A 19,551-nucleotide genomic window follows, 5' to 3' on the forward strand; every position below is an offset into this window, starting at 1 on the left:
ATATCTTGTACCCATAGCCTCTCATGTTTAAACATGTTTAAAGCCTGGGAGCAGTTTTCCTCTTTCAGTTTTGGCATTAAAAATAATATATCAATGTTTTCCCATCTTTGTTTTTGTTTGTTTAGGTTTTTAACAGCTATGGCTTATAAAATGATAATAGTATCATTTTAGTTTTATATTTTTTGTTCAGTGTTGTCAATCATACCTCTCTTATGTTAATAGAAAGTGTTAATGTAACAGGATAACACAATTATTTGTGTTTAAAAGGTGTTATGTTTTTCTTAAAATCCCTGAAAGGAGCTGAGAAAAAGCAACTTGACAGAAACAATGGCAGCCTGTAGCTGAATACATTTGCATGAGGCAGTATTGTTTGAATCTCTATTTTTAAAAATGTATGCCCCTTAATTGTGTAATTTTTCCCCCCTTGGTATCAAAAAGGCATTATGTAATATTTTCCTGGCTATTGGTGTCCGGTTTGGTATTCTAGTGTTGTGACAGCCATAATATGAACACAAAGTGACGATAAAGCTCAACCTCGCTCACACCAGTGCTGCTAACACCACATCAAATCTTTCAAAGCAGCTGTAGAATATAAAGCAAAGAACAGGAAATGCAGAATGAGGTGACAATAAGTGTATTTTGATCCCAGTCAAGCAGCCAAAGTTTAATTTTCAGTATTCAGTAAAAGCAGGGCTGAGCAGCCCAGCCTGTTCCAAACAAGCCTCCATAGCAGTTTTTACAGCAGAATCACATTTCTGTGCTCTGTAATTGGCTGATTTTCACCACTTTTGCTCTTGGCTTTGTTAAAACACTTAAACACTAGAAGAAATCTTCTGTGTGTGCGTCCTCAGTAGGATAGGGATTTGTGTCAGTGTGTGGGTATGTGGCCTAAGGTCGAAAGTGTTAGTTGGTAATTATTTGACAAAGCATCTTAGGACTAAAGCAAAAGTAATGTAAGGAGTAATCTGTGTAACAAATTACATTCTAAGGAATAAATAAGTACTTTATATAGGGAGACATATTTTGCATTTGATTAATGTGCCATCCTGAGGATAGCATTCAGATTAAAACCTGGTCATTTAGGGCAAATTGAAATAAAATTCAAGGTCTGTTACCTTTACAATATAAGCAAAGAAAGACTGGAATTGGACACACCTGATGTCAGTTTGTTTAATATCCACAGTGATCATCCCAGGTTCCCAAAAACACACAAACTATTAATGCTATGGTCTGTAATCAGACAAGGGATGTCCTAGGCACAGTTTCTAAGGGGTCATACATAGGCCACCTACAGCACTGCTGGATAAAACTGATTTAATGTCCAAAAGGGTCATTTTGAGGGAAGCCTGGGTTTATCATCCAGGGACAGGCCTAGGGTAATACCTATAGGAAGAGTCATTCTAGAGATTTTACTATCTAGAGGATGTGTTGAACTGCCTATGGGGCCCACCAGGTTCTAATTAATATAACATCTTTCATACAAGGCCTACTGTGGGCTAAAAATGAACCGGAAAAAGAAAGAGACAACTAGGCACGGTAAAAGTCTTTATACTTGTATCTCTCCATTTTTCTCCATTCCTGGAGCTGAATGGGTGATCTCAGGGGTGCTGACTATTAAAATTAATTTAAAGTTATCACTGTAATCTATCATTGATGGAAAACAGGCATTATGGGCCCACCTTAATTGGGAAGTTAAGGGTCTTCAGAGGGACATGCAGGATATGAGAGTAAAGGGGGGGGGGCAGATGGTGAGAAAAAGCAGAAGAAAGCGGAATGCCATCAAATGAACAGAGAGGTAGTGTAGACTGTGTGAAAAAGCATTTATTAGCTTATTTCTGTTTGCTGAACTTGACTAACATTTTAAAGACCTTGTTTCTTTGCTGACTCTTGTTTAGTTCAAATTATTTGCTGTATAAAGTATCATAATAACACACATGTCAGCTACAAAACAGCAGTAATTTAAATTCTGCCTTTAATATTAACAAAGCAAACTAAAAACATTTTATCCACAACACTCGTACACTGTGACTCAAATCGGGTAAACCAGATAGAGCTGCTTTGGCTTATTTGGGCTTATTTGGCTGAGGTAGATATTGGGTAAAATTGCCTTTTACAGCCTGCTGTGAAGGAATACTGAGCAAAAAAATCAGTGAAGCGCAAATTTACAAATTCTTCTTATGCAAGAAAAGGGATGGGAATCGATAATAATTTAGAGATTCCGATTCCATTATTGATATCACTCATTGATTCAACTCCCTATCAGTTCTGTTATCCATTCTCATTGGGTTCATTGTCTCTACTTTACATGTATGTAATGTCTTTGAGAAATTTATTGCATGCTCTGTGGTCAATTGTTTTTGCATGTTGGAGGTATTTCCCCTCTTTGTTGGGATAAGTATTGGGGTTGTTCCTCAAAAAAGTAATAATTTAACATATTAATTAATTCAGTCTGGGTTTTTGGCTAGCTGAGCATTAGCATGCTGTTTGTGCAGGTGCTTGCAAAGAGGCGAAGTTGTGTTAGCAGCTTAATGCAGCTGTTTCCACTTTACTTTACTTTATGCAGTTTCCCATTCTTTTGTGCAATAAAAATAAAAGTAATCTCCGCACCCACGCTGTAGACTGCACTGCTCCACAAATTGGAACCAGTACACAGAATTGTTAGCACGCTAACAAGTCCAAGGAATTGGACTACTGGGAAACGGTTCTCTACAAGCTCTTGATTCCTGTCCCTACACAGAAACCGGAAACAACTGAAATTTTTAAAATAACAGTAACTGGAAAATCTCACTGACATGTGGAAATACATGGATTTAGTCATCTGTTTCAGTTTTAAAAATGTTTGGAAGAAAGCCAACGGTAGCAGTGTGAACTGCTGGATTGAACAACATGTAGCAGAACGAGTTGTTTCACGTGTTTGCTCACTTACTGTCATCTTTAAGGTTACAGGAAATAAAAGGTCCCGAGTTGTGAGGAAAACACAAACTGAATACAGACAGAGATTTTGTCAATCTCACTTATTCTGCTAAAATTGTTGGTATTCTTTTTATTATTCAAGGCTTTACTAGAAGACATTTCAAATAATAAGAAAAATAAGTAAGAATATGAGCATACATGATTGCTTTTAATGAATTATAGTTAACGGCTAAAGATAAAAGCAGTAGAATCACTGTTTCAAGTTCCAACAAAGGCAGTGAGTGACATAAAGCAGTTGTGCTTAAATAGAATATATTGTTTCTCACATAGTAGCCTATCCCTCTCCGTTCATCTTCAACACCAGGGTGATTTTAAACTACAGGAAATGCAAAGAGTGGGCTATTATGTTATTATGTTATCAGTGAATATAGTATGTCACCCACTGGTTTGTGGATTACCCTTCTGAATCCTCAGCTTGACCATTCTGACCACTGCCATCGGTGTTGAGTCGTAATAGACATTTCTGTTTCTGTCCTGGACCCAGATTGCATTTTACCATCACACTCTCATCCTGTCATACAATAAAAGTGAAGTAATGTCCATGTGTCCACCCCTTATAACTTTTAGACCTCTCAACCATTTTCCAACTTCCTCCATACAAAGTGAAATTAGATGGAAGAAAAAAAATTTTTTTTTCTGTCCACCTGGTATACAGACAACTAAAGAATCTTTGGAATCCAAGTAATGACATAATTGTAACTGCAATATGATTACTGAATTTAGTTCAGTAACTTATATTCTCAATACTCATAAAATGTACTGTGATAATAGCAATGTGTTATTGTGGAATACATTACACCCAACACTTGCCTCCATCTTGGACTTTTGAAACCTGATGTCATGAATGAGGGTATGCATGATTATGTGGTAGTGCCTTGTCACGCCCCGAAACATACCCTATTTTAGTGATGAGTTCTTAGGCTATACAATGTGTTCACATCAAACCCGAATAAAGTTTTTGCAGGGACTCACATGCAAAGTCCCTACAAACTGAAGTAAACTTGACCAGTGCTGCAAATAGAGGCAAATCTGGGTTAAAATATTTCAGCTTTTGTGATCAAATGTAAAGTTTTTGCCAAAGTCTGTTAGCAGTAATTCTCTCGACACCAACAAGCAAAAGGAGGACAAGCTTACTTACATGTGACAGCTAGTTTTAAGTACTAACTTTATTTTTGTACTGAGCCAGAAACAAAAGGTGCATGAATGAAATCGTAGGGTCTCTTAGCAAATTTCGACAATTCATTGCTTAAACTTGATACCAGCTCTTGATTGCATATCTGAAAGTTTGAAAGCATTTGTACTTTAGTTTAACTCTTTTGACCATTATATTTATTCTTTTGGATAGAGACGGCAAAAAAAACAAAAAAAAACTGTTTAAGATGAGCTTTGTGATATGTTACATTATCCTTCTGGAAGCAACCATCAGAAGGTGCTCTGTGGTCATAAAGGAATGTAGGGAAATGGTCAGCAAGAATACTCAAGAAAGGATTTAAACGGTGATCAGTCACCACTAAGGTACCCAAAATGTGCCAGGTAAAGCTGTGACATTACCAATGTACTGAATGCTGTACCAGAAATCAAGATTACTCAGAACAGTCCAGGCAATGTTTTTACAATCTTCTATTGTCCAGTTTAGGTGAGTTCAGTTTCCTGTTCTTACCTGAAAGGAGTGGCACACTGTGTGGTCTTCTGCTGCTCATCTCTATCAAGGTTCACCATGTTCTGTGTTCAGAGATGCTCTTCTGTGGAGCTTGGTTAGAAGTGGTTATTCAGGTTATGTTTGCCTTCCTATCAGCTTCAAGTAGTGCAGCCAGTCCCTAACAAAGTAACCCCTTTGTTTGGCACATCCACAGCAGCTGGATTTGGATCCACCTTTTAAACAGCAAATCTGTGGATGGGAGGAAGAACAACATCCAATCTGACCAAGAAGCAGCTGGGACCTCAGTGGTCCGGCATCAAAAAAAAGGGATCGACCATTAAAGCTGAAGACTGAGAGGCTCAAACCACAATGGGAACACAAGTGAGCCGAGGATGAAGACTCCAGCCAGACTAAACACACAAACACCCACCAGCTCAGTGACAAAGTTCCAACACAATGCTTACAGACATTATCACAGCCCTACACACCATCCCCACGACCAGCATCACAGAAACCAGTGAAATGGCATGTGCCACTGCAACAGCAATCCTCAAGATCAAAAATGCTACATGCAGAGAGAGCCCCCCCATGGAGAAGAAGGTTGGAAACCAAGATCAAGGAGGTGTGTTACTCGACTAACAGAGGTGCAGATCTTTCTACCGGGTGGAAAAGAAGTATAACAAGATGTCACACAGAGAACAGAGAGCTGTTCATAGTGTTTTTTATAATGTACATGACGTCATTCTAACTCTTTTATTTTTAAGGCAGTAGCTGTGATCTCAGAGCAGTTTTCAAAACTATTCAAACCATAGCGCACTCAGTAAACTAAAAGACTCCCATATTTCCTTGGCAGACAACTGAACCTTTTAGATAACATAGTCTGGAGTTGACCAACTACACACCTTTAAAAAAAGTAGTTGGCAGATTTCAATGCTTTCCTAATAATTATTTCCAAACCCTCGGGTTTACGCCTTAACTGGACATTATAGTTATCCATGACTGCCATCTTGTGGCAGCAAATGATACTGCCACATGATAGTGATATGTGTAGTATACCAAGAATGTTAAGTGGGGTTATCATTTCTTCATTTTGTGTGTTGAAATAACTATTTGAGGAAATCAGAGTGGGACTGTGGTTTACAGACCAATGTTTTTGACTGTGGAAATGGTATCGTCTGAACTTCTACTGATCTATGCAGTGCTTATCTGCTTTCACTTGTGAATAATCAATGCTAGGCTGGTGGCCAACAGGAAACCTCTCATCTTCAGTGATGTTTTTCAAGGCATAAACACTGGACACACTTACAGATACAGTTATACAGATGAGTATTGGCATCAGGTTCTCTCCTAAAACTTCTTGTGAAGTTATCTGATTACAACAGCTGTATAATTGAATCCTAAATCGCAGACACCCAGATGCAGTCCCTAAATGTGTCTTTCGTGTATGTGCTTGCAATGGCATTTAATTATCTTTCTTTTTATAAATCCGGTTTAGTCACTTCAGTCTAATCAATGTTTTCCGGTTTATGTTTCCTCTCATCTCCAAATTTAAACATATTTCTATTTACTTACTCACATATGTGAGTTAACTTTTCACAAAATGCTCCCAAAGGAAAAAGGAACTATTCCGGTCACATTTCTGCCTTCGAGTTCAAGGGAGAAAGTCTACAAGAGGCACGGGAAAAGCGATGACGAAGGAATAGAAAAAGCACTGGGTATAGACGTGGAGGAGAGAATGACAGAGGCACATGGGAAGGAGAGTAAAAAGACAGACAGAAAAGGGAGAACCAGCCGACATTTAGAGAGCAGTTTTCATTCCCCTGAGAACTAATTACACCATCACCACAGAGCTCAGTTCAAGGCCACTTTAAAAAACTAATGTTGTTTCTTTTTTCCTCCCCCTTTTTCCTCAGCGACTGCAGATAAAAAACACACAGCTTCTCCAAATACATCCCATGCTGCCATCTAGTGAGAAGCACGGATTTGAACAGCTTAATGAAGCAAAGTGAGTCTGGTACATGTCCTCAAGTGCTTCCTGTTATCTAAACCTAGAAGGTTGTTTTCACATTGATCTACTGGGGTGGGTGGACTCTTTAAACACATTTTAGAGGATACTGATGATGCAAGGACAAATATTTTGGAAGCCAATCCCTGTAATTACAAAGCCCCTTAAAGGGGACCTATAATGCTTTTTCCCAGCTCCAACATCTCACTTCCTCTCTGCTTGTGACAGGAAGATGTAAACAAGCAACATAGAGGGTAGCCATGTGGATCAGCATTGCTGGTGGTACAGCACTATACTGATGTAGAAAATGAATACCCGTATAGCGGCTGTAGTCCAATCCAGTCGCTGATGGAGTGATGCTTAACCCCATTCCAGACAGGTATGTGGTGCCAACATGCAAGGAAATAAATAATTCTGCTGCTACTAGCACTTGTAATGTTAGGCGCCCTTGGCAGATCAATGAGCTGACATGATGATTATACAAGATAAAAATCCAGGATAAAAAAAGTGTTTAAAGCAGTGTGAAGCCTGAGCTTTTTGGCTCATGTACAAATGTTGAGCTCATTATTTGAAACTTTAGCCATGTTTCATATGAACTGCTACTATTATAGCCGTATACATGCATGGCAGAAAGTTTTTAAAAAAAAAAGAATAGTTGACCTTTAGGAATCATGAATGGCAATATTCATCTAGACTTTTACTGTGCTTCTGATCCACATGAACAGCTTATGTGTTACAAGTTATGTGGTGAGATAATGTGGCATTTATTTCTCATTGTAAAAGCTGCTGCATGAGAGCACAGCAGTTCTTCCTGGCTGTTGTGTCTTGTAGTTCTATGGTGTAATCTATGCTGTTGTATGCATGCCTACCTGTACTGCTATCCGAACCTACAGCGCTTCTGTGACAGGTGTGTTAGCAATGCACAGCAGAAGAGCGCACACACAGCAGTTTCAATCTAACACTCACCCAACCCAACCATCACTGCATATGCACACACCCATTAACTCCTGTGTCACAGCCAAAATTGTAACAGCCAAAGCACAGCAATGACTGGAGCCATAATCACAGTGACAGCTATATGTCATCCAATAGCTGCAGTAATAATCACTGCAGACAGTGAGAAGCTGGATGGACTAGCTGCCATTATTTCTGAATGCTGTGCTACAGACTGAGCACACAAAGCTGAGGGTGCCCTGAATTATGCTGTGCTAGCAACCAGTGCAGCCTACTCCTTTATACATGATGCCATCAAACAGCTCAGCCAATCATTGCAGGTGAGAGGAAATGTAAAATGTACTTAAAGCTTTCCTCATCATCCTTAATTGAGTCTTTAAAAAGAGTTTTTAAAAAGAAATGCAACATGGTAGCAGCCTCCAACATACATACGATTAGAATGGACTTCGTGGTGGTATAAGAGGCCTGCACGCTGGTTAAAGTCAAATATTCAAAGATACAAAATCATAGAAACATGTGCTTTATTTTTATTTTTTAAGGTTTTTAATTGAAAAAACATTTTAATGTCTCTTATCTACAGTGGAGTCCTTAAATATCATAAGGCAAAGATGTCAAACTCATTTGACATTGTGGGCCACATAAGACCCACTTTGATGTCAAGTTGGACCAATTAGATTCAATTTTATTTATATAGCATCATATCACAGCTGTTGCATCAATGCTCAACCAGTGAAACCGCTTTTTCTGTCAGTGTAAAGCTTAAGTATAAATTTAATTCCGACATATCTTCAAATAAGAAAAAGAAGTGAACTTTCATATGGGCTCAAAATGTGGTCATAAATATTTTGTACTTGTAAATCAGTTTTGTACTTGTAAATCAGGATTTGTATGTGTAAAAAGAATTTGTGTGTGTGTAAAAAAGATTTGTATTTGTAAAAAAGATTTGTGTGTGTGTAAAAAAAATTTGTGTGTGGACTTAGCCAAAAAAAAAAAACCCTGCAAGTTACACGTACAAATTTTGACCCTATTTTTCTCCCTTTCATCTGATTGGTCAATGTCATGTCAATCACAAATGTAATAATCCAATCAGAGAACAGATGGGTTTGGCTGTCGGAGGGGCACTTTTTTGAACTGCAGGTCCTTGAAGGGTAATACAGTTTGAAGCTGGAGGATCTCTATATAAATATCCGATAGCAGCTAGGTCCGCTAACTTTCAGCAGCTGTTGAAAGGATAAAGTTGTGGTATGTCAGTGGTTAGAAATACCATCATTACTTTAGGATTAGTTTAACACAAAGTCAGGGCTGACCCGGGACCATTGCTGTGAGTCACAGTGCGCAGCATAAAAGTCCTTTTCATCCGACACAGGATGTGCTGCTAATGCTAACTGCTAACTAAAAGCAAAGGATCCAGAATTTGTTGCGCTGGCTGCTGGGCTCTGTGGGTTTTTGCAGCAGCTCTACCTGTACTAGATGTACCTGCTCCTTGTCGTTTCTATCTCTGACTTTATGTCCTCTACAAGAGTTTCGGTTTTTTTTGCTAGTTCTTCAAATGTTCAATAAAAACATGTATGCTAGTTCATAACGAAGAAAGCTTTGTAATGAAGACTGTCATTTCCAAAACACTGCCCGCCCCACCCCCCGCGGTCCGCAGCGCTGTTGAAAAGGCTGTGGAAGTCCCTGTAGTAAGCACATAGACCTGTGACACAAAAATCACCAAACTCGGAGGACCACAGACTGTTTTCCTTCGTGGTGATGAAGGAAAACGCTGGGTTGGCATGTAAAAGGGCATTTATTCCCTTCAAAGACCTGCAGTTCAAAAAAAGTGCCCCTCCGACAGCCAAACCCATCTGTTCTCTGATTGGATTATTACATTTGTGATTGACATGACATTGACCAATCAGATGAAAGGAAGAAAAATAGGGTCAAAATTCGTACGTGTAACTTGCAGGGGTTTTTTTGGCTAAGTCCACACACAAATCTTTTTTACACACACACAAATCTTTTTTACACACACACAAATTCTTTTTACACATACAAATCCTGATTTACAAGTACAAAACTGATTTACAAGTACAAAATATTTATGACCACATTTTGAGCCCATACTTTCAGCCACACATCTTAGTTTTTCTACATTGTAAACAAATGCTGCTGTATTAAATGAAAAAAATATGTCAGCATAACTCTTTGGCAGGAGTCCCCAATCCCAGTCCACGAGGGCCGGTGTCCCTGCAGGTTTTAGATCTCACCCTGGGTCAACACACCTGAATCACATGATTAGTTCATTACCAGGCCTCTGGATAACTTCAAGACATGTTGAGAAGGTGATTTATCCATTTAAATCAGCTGTGATGGATCAAGGACACATCTAAAACCTGCAGGGACACCGGCCCTCGTGGACTGGGATTGGGGACCCCTGTTCTTTGGGCTTAAACTGTGATAAGCAAGTGTGTAAAATTGCAGGAAAAGTTTCACGCAGGTCGTTATGCAGACTGTCTTGTTTGTCTTACTGAAAAAAGCAAAAACAAGTTTTTCTGTCATTTAATTGTTTTTCTATTATTTAATTACTTTGGTTTAATATAAGTAGCAAAAGCTGTGACATTTGAGAAAATACACATAAAAGTCAAGATAAATTACATAACATTGTGCCTAATACACACAAACTCCAAAGTCCATAGGTCGACACTGGCACTGTTTGGCTTACAAATATCACAACAAAATATAATGTCCAATAATTTTATTGAATCACTGTATTTTGGAAGAGATAACAAATTCGGTGGGTGTAATGATGCTGACTTTGGAATTCCACAGGCTTCATTAAATGACTTAAGTTCAAATGGAAATGGAACGAAGCCATTTGTATCAATCTGTCAGACCACTACCTAGTATTTTTAAATGTTAAATGTATCTCGGCCTGGCACAGACTGTGATAAGGAACGGGAGACAAGATGAGGTGGTGGCTTGTAAGAGAACCTTGAAGTAAACTTGGGTTCCTCATCAGATCAGTGTTGGACACAGGGATGTGTGCAAATAGCTTTTTCGCATACTCTAAGGGAAACCTAAGAAAGCAGGCTGAAGCTGAGTTAGTCAAATCTGGGAGCTGATGTCAGAGTCTGAGAGCGAGAGCCTGCAGGAAGGAGGGAGCTTTTATAGCCCAGCTCCATCGCCGCAGATGCAGCTTGTGTAGCACAAAAACTACACACTTGGTCTGAAGTGAGTGAGACAACTTTTAAATCAATGAAATAACTTCATAATGGATAGGAAACCACAGTAGTATCATCTTTGTTACTCCGCTACACTCACCACCCACTTCGTTGGGTGCAGCTGCTCATTAATGCAAATATCAACTGCTAATCAGCCAATCAAATGACAGAATCTAAATATTAAAGATGACTTGCTGAAGCCAAGCGACAAAATGGGGAAGAAACGTGATTGAAATTGTAGCATGGTTGTTGGTGCCAGACCAAGGACCAAGGTCTGAGTAAACTACTGGGATTTTTCTGCACAACCATCTGAAGGGTTTCCAGAGAATGGTTGGAAAAAAAGAAACACCCAGTGATCTGCAGTTCTCAAAAATGGGTTGTTGATGCCAGAGGAGAAAGACCAGACTGCTTAAAGCTGATAGGAGAGCAACAGTAATTTAAAAATCATTCGTTACAACAAAGGTATGAAGAAGAGCATCTCTGAACATAAAACTGAACCTTGAAACAGATAGGAATGCTATTACATGAACCGGAGTGGTCTTCTCCTGTTGTAGCTCATTTATATTTTATCTATGTATTATTGGAGATGTTCAAGTCATGACTGTTTTTATATGGTCTGTTTTTTATTTCCTTTTTTGCATTAAATGTAACAAAGGTAGAGGAGTAGAAGAAGAGCACCGGCTCGAGATCTCACAAACACTGATGCTATTGCCGGTGTCCTTTTGTGCTAGCATCCTTCCCACTTTGAAGCAGACCTTCCTCCATGCATCTTTAACGTGCTTGGTTCCTTATAATTACAAGGCCTCACTAGATGGTTGTTGCAGTTCTCGTTGCCACGTCGAGTGTTTCCTTTTTTTGACTTTAGGTATCCAATCACCATAAACACAGCTTTGGAAAATGAGACCAAGGAAACAACAACAGCCATTATGGAAACAGTAGCCCTCAGGTTCGTGATAATGGCATCAGTGTCGTGAACCTTAACAAGGTACTGAGCAATGGTTTTTCTGTGGACTCTGCCCTTCACTGCTTCTATTGTCTCACATCTGTACAGTCCAGCATCAGAATAGGAAGGTCTGATGATGAGACCCAGACTCAATACAGTGAACTGTGGACCAAAATGAAGGACGTTGTGGGAAAAGTACCAGATGATCGGTAGGTTGGTGTCAGGGGAACATGGGAGGAGCTGAGATATGTTGACGTTGAAGTAGATAGTGACAGGTTTCTCTTTTGCTGAGGGACAGATCAAACAAAACAAAAAGGATTTCATATCTCCATGTTGTTGTAAATGGTAAAAATTTGTGATGTGTTTTGGTCAGCCTGCACTTGCTTGCACTGCAAGAGAATTCCATGAATGCTGCACTTACACTCAGAGGGTGGGCACATCGTGATGTCTCCATTACTGAGACTCTGAATCCTAGAAGGAGGGAAAAACTTCATTTAGTCCAAAGCTTAGCACTCTCCCTCTTCAGCATGGTCAGTAATTTGGCTTACATAGATGAGTTTGATGCACCAAAAACCGATGCACACTGGCTTCTGATCTGGTCCCAGCCACAGTATGGATCTCTGGCAAGAAGGCAGTCATCACATGATGTGTAGCGGCTACAGTCTCTAACATTAATCTGAACAACTGCATTACTGGTGCCGCTGTACAGATGGCCCTACAGGGGAAAAAACAAACAAACAAACAAAACGAGTTTACAGCCATCTCTCTACAAGCATATTTAAATTACTACTGCTCAGAGCTGAGTAAGACAGCCATTAAACTCAAGTTAAAGATTTCCCAGCTTAGTTTTGCATTTGGACAAAATTAGTGAACCTTACAGTCTTGGAGGAAAGCTGCAGGAAATCCACAGGCTGAGGCTCTTTAAACAGCTGCAGCTCCTCAATGATACGCCCGTCCTCACCTTCAAACTTCACCACCTTCTGCAGCCAACCAGTATCTGTGGGTAAGAGAAATGAATCCATCATGGAGCTTCATCTGTCTTGTGTGATTTTATTACTGCCATAAATGAATGTGCACCTGTGCCGACGAACATAATCAGGTGCTGTTGTCCATCCAGTGACGTGACTTGGTCCACAACAATTTTCGAAAAATGCGTCATTGGCTTGAAAAGCAGAGGCTTGCCAGTCATTGGTGTAACCACGCCCTCCATCAGAGGGTGGTTCTTTACAAACAACAGCGTTGTGTCTGAGAGGTTCAAAGAGCTCGTCAGGCCGCTGGCACGCATTTCATCATCAATGCACTGAGTATATGACAGAAAGCAAGTCAGATTATGTTGTTCTTTATTTAAAAGGAAAAATCAGTTAATATATAAAGTTTGGCTTAATACTCACTGAACCAGGGTAGGGGGATGGCTCCTGTCCCGTGTATATGTCCCAGTTCCCAGTATCTAACTCAGTCAGAAACCTCCCACTAAACACCTGGCTGATGTCTGACAGCTTGTATGCACAGACAGCAGAGTGACTGCAATCACAGGAGGGCTCCCTGCCACAGATACAAAAAATCCCTACAGTATATATATGACTGCTGATACACTGCTTATACCTATACTTGGCATTTGTTTGCAACTTAGCACAAAATGTTTTATCTCAGAAAATAATTCTAATATTTCACTTGAAAAAGCTGAATTAAATTTATTTTTGGTATGTCCCATTTTGTAATGTAATGACAGCATGTACTTGAGCTGTTTTAGCCCATATTAACCACATTTTCCCTGCAGAATTGGAAAATGTTCCAAACAGACTCTTGTAATGTCAGGAATGCTTGGCCGCCTTAATTTAGTACTACAGAAATGTTCTTTGAAGCTGTGAGGTGTGGCTGGGCCAATTATCCCTCTTCAGTAGTTTCACTGTGGTGTCATTCTCTCTCTTCTTCATCTCTTTACATGCACCCTTTTCTTAAATCTCTAACCCTGATTCATCAGTAAGTAGGGGTTTTCTATGATCCACTGTGAATGGAGATACACCTTTGCCCACTGGACTTGTTTCTTTTTCTGCTAGCTAGTTTAGAGATACTAGACCTCTGAGATAATTATCATCCAGCTTGTGGTATCTGTTGTTGTTTATTGTCTCTTGTGTATGTTCACTTTTACTCCGCCTTGTGATTTAATCCTGAGATTATTTACTAGGTGGCTTTGTGACAAACTAAAGAAAGTTCTAAGAGAAACATGGTGCACCACCATATTTCTAGCAGTGGCAAGATTTTTGATTAAATTAATTTACTTTGACCTAAAAATGGCACCATTTATATATTTATCTGGACATCCATCACCCAGTCGCCAAAATCATTTAATCAAACTACACTGGAACAATAAACAAAGGCTCATTAAGTCATTACAGTACTGTTGCTTTAGTTTTATCAGTACTGTACATGCAAAATAATGATGCTATAATACAAATTAACACAGCTTACGAGTTGGAGATGAATGTGGCATAGAAGATGCTGTTCCTCCAGTCATTCTCGTCTGAGAGGAGAAAAACATCCTGGACCAAAGATGGTGAGCCAACATCTCCAAATGGACAGTCCAGTCTGGCTTTCAGGAAAGAAGTCCACTTTTGCTGTAGTGTCCTTTTGCCCCCCAAGTCGCTCTAAAACCAAACACATAAACAATTGTAACATTTGTGCCACGTTACAAAGACATTTACTGCACACGTACATAGCCCTGATATTTTCTTTATCAGATGAGTTTACAGTAGCTACCTTACACACACGAGCAATCCTGGACACTGGGATGCTGCCGTGAAGTTCCTCCACAGCATTTTCATAGAAGAACAGAAACACGTTGCCATCTTCACCCTTGCTGCTATTTTTGCTGGCTTCAGTGAGGCTTATGGAAATCATGGTGGGATCTGGGTCAAACCATTTACAATATGAGATCAAAGGGTTAAGAGTTTTACAAGGCTGAGCTATTAAGATCTGTCTCAGGTATCTGACACCTTATGATGAGGTGCATAATTGGGTTACATGTCCAGAAAGATGAAATTACCGTTTAACCAGGAGCGTTTTAATTCAGTCTTGACAGCGTTTAGTCCAAATCTCTGGAACACAGATTCTGTACCCAGAAAGTTTGTCGAAGCGGCAGAGTACAAAGTATCACCTTTTGAGTGGAGAGGAAACAGCTTTAGCTTTTTGGAATCTCATCTTATGTCAGACTGATATTTATCAAAGGAAGAAGAATACATACAGCTACTCACCATCCATAAAGGTCGCAAAGCGTTGGTAGGGGTCAAAAGGAATTTTCCCCCGACCTGTTTGTGTTTTTCTTTCCAAGGAGAGAGTTCCGTTTGTTAAAATCTGTTAAAAGATTAAATCATGTTTAAGGGGCTCACTTTATTAATCAGTGTGGACTGTGTTTTCACTACATGCTAAACTTTACAAAACACTATAAGCTGTTACAGTAATGGCAGGGTTTGGTGTAGTATTGGATTTTCTTGTCATATTTTATACTTTTGATTCTTGTTTTTGTTTTTATTTTTTCAAGCTAAGTTGTTGTGTTGTTGTCAGGTGAACACATTTGTTCTAGTCTCCCCTGTGTATAGTATTTGTCCTGCTGGTTTCCTCATGTGTCCTGCACTTTCTCTGAGTGTGACTGTAAGTAACAAAAGTCATTAATTTCATGCCAAAATAGTGAACTAGCATGCCTTATTCATTTTCATGCCAAAAGGTAAATAAAAAAATCAAAACAATATCTCTGACTCTCTATTACTAAAATACCTAATTATGAACTGTAATAAGGTTAAATAACCTTGTTCTGCCAAACTTTTTTTAATAGCCCCCGATTTCATCTAAAGATCACCAACTAGCACTTTGTATATATACAATGCAAACAATATGACTGTTTACAATGGTGGTAAAAACATTTAGGCTAAGATTATCTCTAAAGCTATTTAGCAACCGTAGATGACAGTTCAGTCCCTGAAGTTTAATATTTTACTGTTGAAGATGTACAGTAATAAAGTAAATCCCACACTATATAAAACAGTGTCTGTTTGAATATTATGTATTATTTCTACTAAATTGTTAATTTTATATATTTTGCTCTGTTGCTCCAGCTACAAATTGAAACGCAAGCCGATGTCTTTGGAAATATATTAATCATCTCTTTTTCCACTTAGGATATTTTATTTTCCTGATTTAGTGGCATATCCATGTCTTTAGGTTTGGTCCTGTGTTTTCTAAGTTTGCTTTCACAAAGATACTCACCATATAGTCACACACAGGGTTGAAAGCATTTGTCCCACACACAAGCATTTTACTGTCCTCCATTGTGTGCAGCGTCCTGATAAAGTTATCACATTCCTGTTGGAAGACCATACACAAATAAAGGAATGAAGTCCCAAACTGTAAGTTGTGTTTGGGAGTGAAAACCTGCACTTAGAGTAGATGATATTCGCTAACTTTTTACTATACCTCAGCACTCTTGCCCTTCATCTGACAGAGGTCTTCATCTGCAGAGCTCACAGCCCATTTATTCTGGAAGAAAAAACTATTGGTAATGACCAAGACTCTTTCATGTTTGACAAGCTTCTTAGGGTGCTCTGTTTGAGTATTTTGAAACATGCAGATTAATTCTTTCACATTAAAAAGGGGTCACCATTCTGAAATAGAGCACAGCGGTCTACTCAGACAAACAAAGGTCATACCTCGCTGGTCTGTTTGGTGATGTCATCCAAGCTAAGGGTGAGCACTTTCCCTCTGGCACCAAGGACAAGCTGACCAATGTCTTCTCTTACCATCAAAGAGCTCAAACTGTCAAAGCCAGACTCTTTGAACTGTTTCAAGTTTATGTCTAGGGCAGACAGGTGGACAAGGAGCTTGAGGTTATCATTCAAACCCATGCATTTTAATAATGTCCACTTTGATGTGTTATGCTGCATAGTCTATCAAGTTTTCAACAAAAAAATGCATAAATGCCTGTTTTATTATAACTGTGTGCTTTGATTTAGAATATTCTTAATCATATTCAATTAGCTATTTTTTTCTGTATTGTAATATATATGTATGTCAATGCTTTGTCAAAGGTGACCCTACAAATATTTGCCTAAATTAGGTCAAAAAGCTGAAATTTGGCTGCATAATAATGGTTATAATAATAATAATAATAATAAATAATAATAATAATAATAATAATAGTGACATTGCTCCAGAAACGATGGTGTATGCAATAGATCTGAAGGAGAAACAAGAACCCTTGACACCTAAAGTGAGGGGATCCAGTGGCTCTGATATGCTCTGGCATGATGTGGGTGCACTGTTACCAAAAATAAAAGGTCACAGCATAACAATACAGGATTATTCTGTGATAACCTTTCATCATGTGATGAAATATTACAATCCTGCTAGAATTGGTGTCTACCAAGATGACAGCCAGTCTATAGACACAGGGCTTCAGATTATAAAGTGCTGTGGAAAAAGCCCCCTTCCTGATTTCCTGTTTTTTTTGTATGTTTGTCACACTTCAATGTTTTAGACCATCAAACAAATGTAAATATTAGACAAAGATAACACAAGCAAGTTTTTTTAATGAAGGTGTTTATAACAACATCCAAAGAACTGCAGGCCCCACTTGCCTCAGTTAAAGTCAGTCAAGACAAAAACCACTGCTAAGCAAAAGGAACATACGGGTAAAGGCTCATCTCAGTTTTGCCAGAAAACATCCTGATGAGCCCCAAGACTTGGGAAAATACTCTGTGGACTGACCAGACAAAAGTTGAACTTTTAAAAGGTGTGTCTCCAATTACATCTGGAGTAGAAGTAACACAGCGTTTTAGAAAAGGAACATCATACCAACAGTAATATATGGGCTGTTCTGTTGGCTCAGGACTTGGACGACTTGCTGTGATAAATGGAACCATGAATTCTGGTGTCTAGCAAAACATCCTGCAGGAGAATGTCCGGCTATCTGTTCATGACCTCAAGCTGAAGCGTACTTGGGTTCTGCAGCAGGACAATGATCCAAAACAAACCAGCACATCCACCTCTGAATATCTTAAGAAAAACAAAATGAAGAGTGAAGAGTGCCTAGTCAAAGTTCTGACCTTAATCCGATTGAAATGCTGTGGTGTGACCTTAAAAAGGTGGTTCATGATCAAAAGCCCTCCAATGTGAATTATAACAGTTCTGCAAAGATGAGTGGGAAAAAAATTTCCACAGTGCTGTAAGACTCATGGCCAGTTATCACAAACGCTTGATTGAAGTTGTTGCTGTTAAGGGTGGCTCAGTTAGTTTTAAGGTTTAGGGGCCAATCACTATTTCAAACAGGGTTATGTAGGTTTGATTTTTTTCTCCTTAATAATAAACACCTTTATTTTGAAACTGCATTTTGTGTTTATTTGTGTTATCTTTGTCTAATATTTAAATTTTTAAATTAATTTTTAAATGTATTTAAATCTGTGTGACAAACATACAAAAAAAGGAAATCAGGAATGGGAATAACACATTTTTCATACCTACTTATCCGATCACCAAATCTAAACCTGGACTGAAATGTTAGTCAGTGATCTCTGCCACCAACATCTTCTGTTAATATCTTCTAGAAAGATAGTATTCCATCTCTCCAGCAGAGCTCCTTTAGTGTTGAAGTACCAAATGTTTAGGATCAGGATAGCTAAAAAATAAGAACATTTAGCATTTATTTAAAATATTTTATATTCCGCTTAGCTGTAGCTTCAGAGTCCAAATGCTTTGGGGGAGTCACAATATATATATGCTATACATATATATATATATATATATATATAGATAGATAGATAGATATATATATATATATCACTGCATAGTATATAAAATACTTTGCTCTTCATTTAGTCACCGTGTACTGCTGTTAGGCTCTCTTTCAAACCATCATGTAAATAAGATGTCTTACCTTGGAAGGGAACGCTCCTGCGGGGTGTGTTGCTTGATGCAAGCCCTTCACTCATGACGAGGAAGCAGTAAAAGAATGTGATAGGATGTGTCATCGTAACCTATCAGACAGGGAGAATAGCGAAATGGCCATCGAGTTGAAATGACACAGATTAGGTCAAACGTTCAGTGTAATGCATGCTGCTTATTTCCCACTGGCACGGTAGCTCATTTCTGAGAAGAAAATAGTGAGGAAATCACAGTTTCTGTTGTAATACATAGCCATCACAGGCTCACTGCAGTTGCTGGTGTGTGGCAGCCGAACCAGAGGAATCACAAATGCTCCAATACCATAGAGGAATCATTGTAATCACGTATTTGGAACTTATTTTGATTATTTTTTGCGGGTACATGCAATTACTGACATCAATAGTGCAATGCAGAGTGATAATCTAAATGGTATACCAGTGTCAGGGCCTTGGCACCATGTTTGTCCAAATGAAATGATTGGAGAGAGACAAATGACTGACAGAGAACATTAGGTCATTAGTGGCAATAATGAGCATTTAATTAAAGCCATGTGTCGTTTCCTTGTAGCCATCACTCAGGTGCAATGCACAGTCCGAACAGTTATAATTAGAGACTGGGCAGATTTCAAAGTAAATGAAAGATATCAAATTATTATTATTATTAATATCATTATATTGTCTGGGTCTTCAATTAGCAGCGCCCAAACTCTATCAACATTTTCACTGACATTTGTTTTCCTGACCCTTTACTATGTGTTCCTGAGGTTGTCAGTCTCAGGTCTTCTGTCTGTATTTTTACACAGCAATTTTCACTTGTTGCCATTCCAACCTTGTGCCACAAGAGGGGGTAGCTAGACTGTATTTTCAGCAGAAATGATCGCAGTCACAAGGACAGTGAGTCAGAA

General features: G+C 38.8%; 1 protein-coding gene across 1 annotated transcript; it reads right to left on the minus strand.

Moving 5' to 3' along the window:
* Window positions 1-11,501: 11,501 nt before the first annotated feature.
* Window positions 11,502-18,733, minus strand: LOC134644726 (semaphorin-4E-like). The gene is made up of 14 exons (XM_063497764.1): window positions 18,640-18,733; window positions 16,418-16,563; window positions 16,185-16,247; window positions 15,978-16,073; window positions 14,969-15,068; window positions 14,761-14,871; window positions 14,475-14,623; window positions 14,187-14,362; window positions 13,109-13,259; window positions 12,795-13,017; window positions 12,596-12,714; window positions 12,266-12,432; window positions 12,139-12,188; window positions 11,502-12,004 (listed from the first exon to the last, which is right to left on the minus strand). Exons 1-14 carry the CDS (start codon window positions 18,731-18,733, stop codon window positions 11,502-11,504), a joined length of 2,148 nt encoding a protein of 715 aa, XP_063353834.1.
* Between the last annotated feature and the right edge of the window lie 818 nt (window positions 18,734-19,551).

Source organism: Pelmatolapia mariae, linkage group LG16_19 (assembly GCF_036321145.2).
Source record: "Pelmatolapia mariae isolate MD_Pm_ZW linkage group LG16_19, Pm_UMD_F_2, whole genome shotgun sequence".
In the NCBI taxonomy this organism is placed as follows: domain Eukaryota; kingdom Metazoa; phylum Chordata; class Actinopteri; order Cichliformes; family Cichlidae; genus Pelmatolapia; species Pelmatolapia mariae.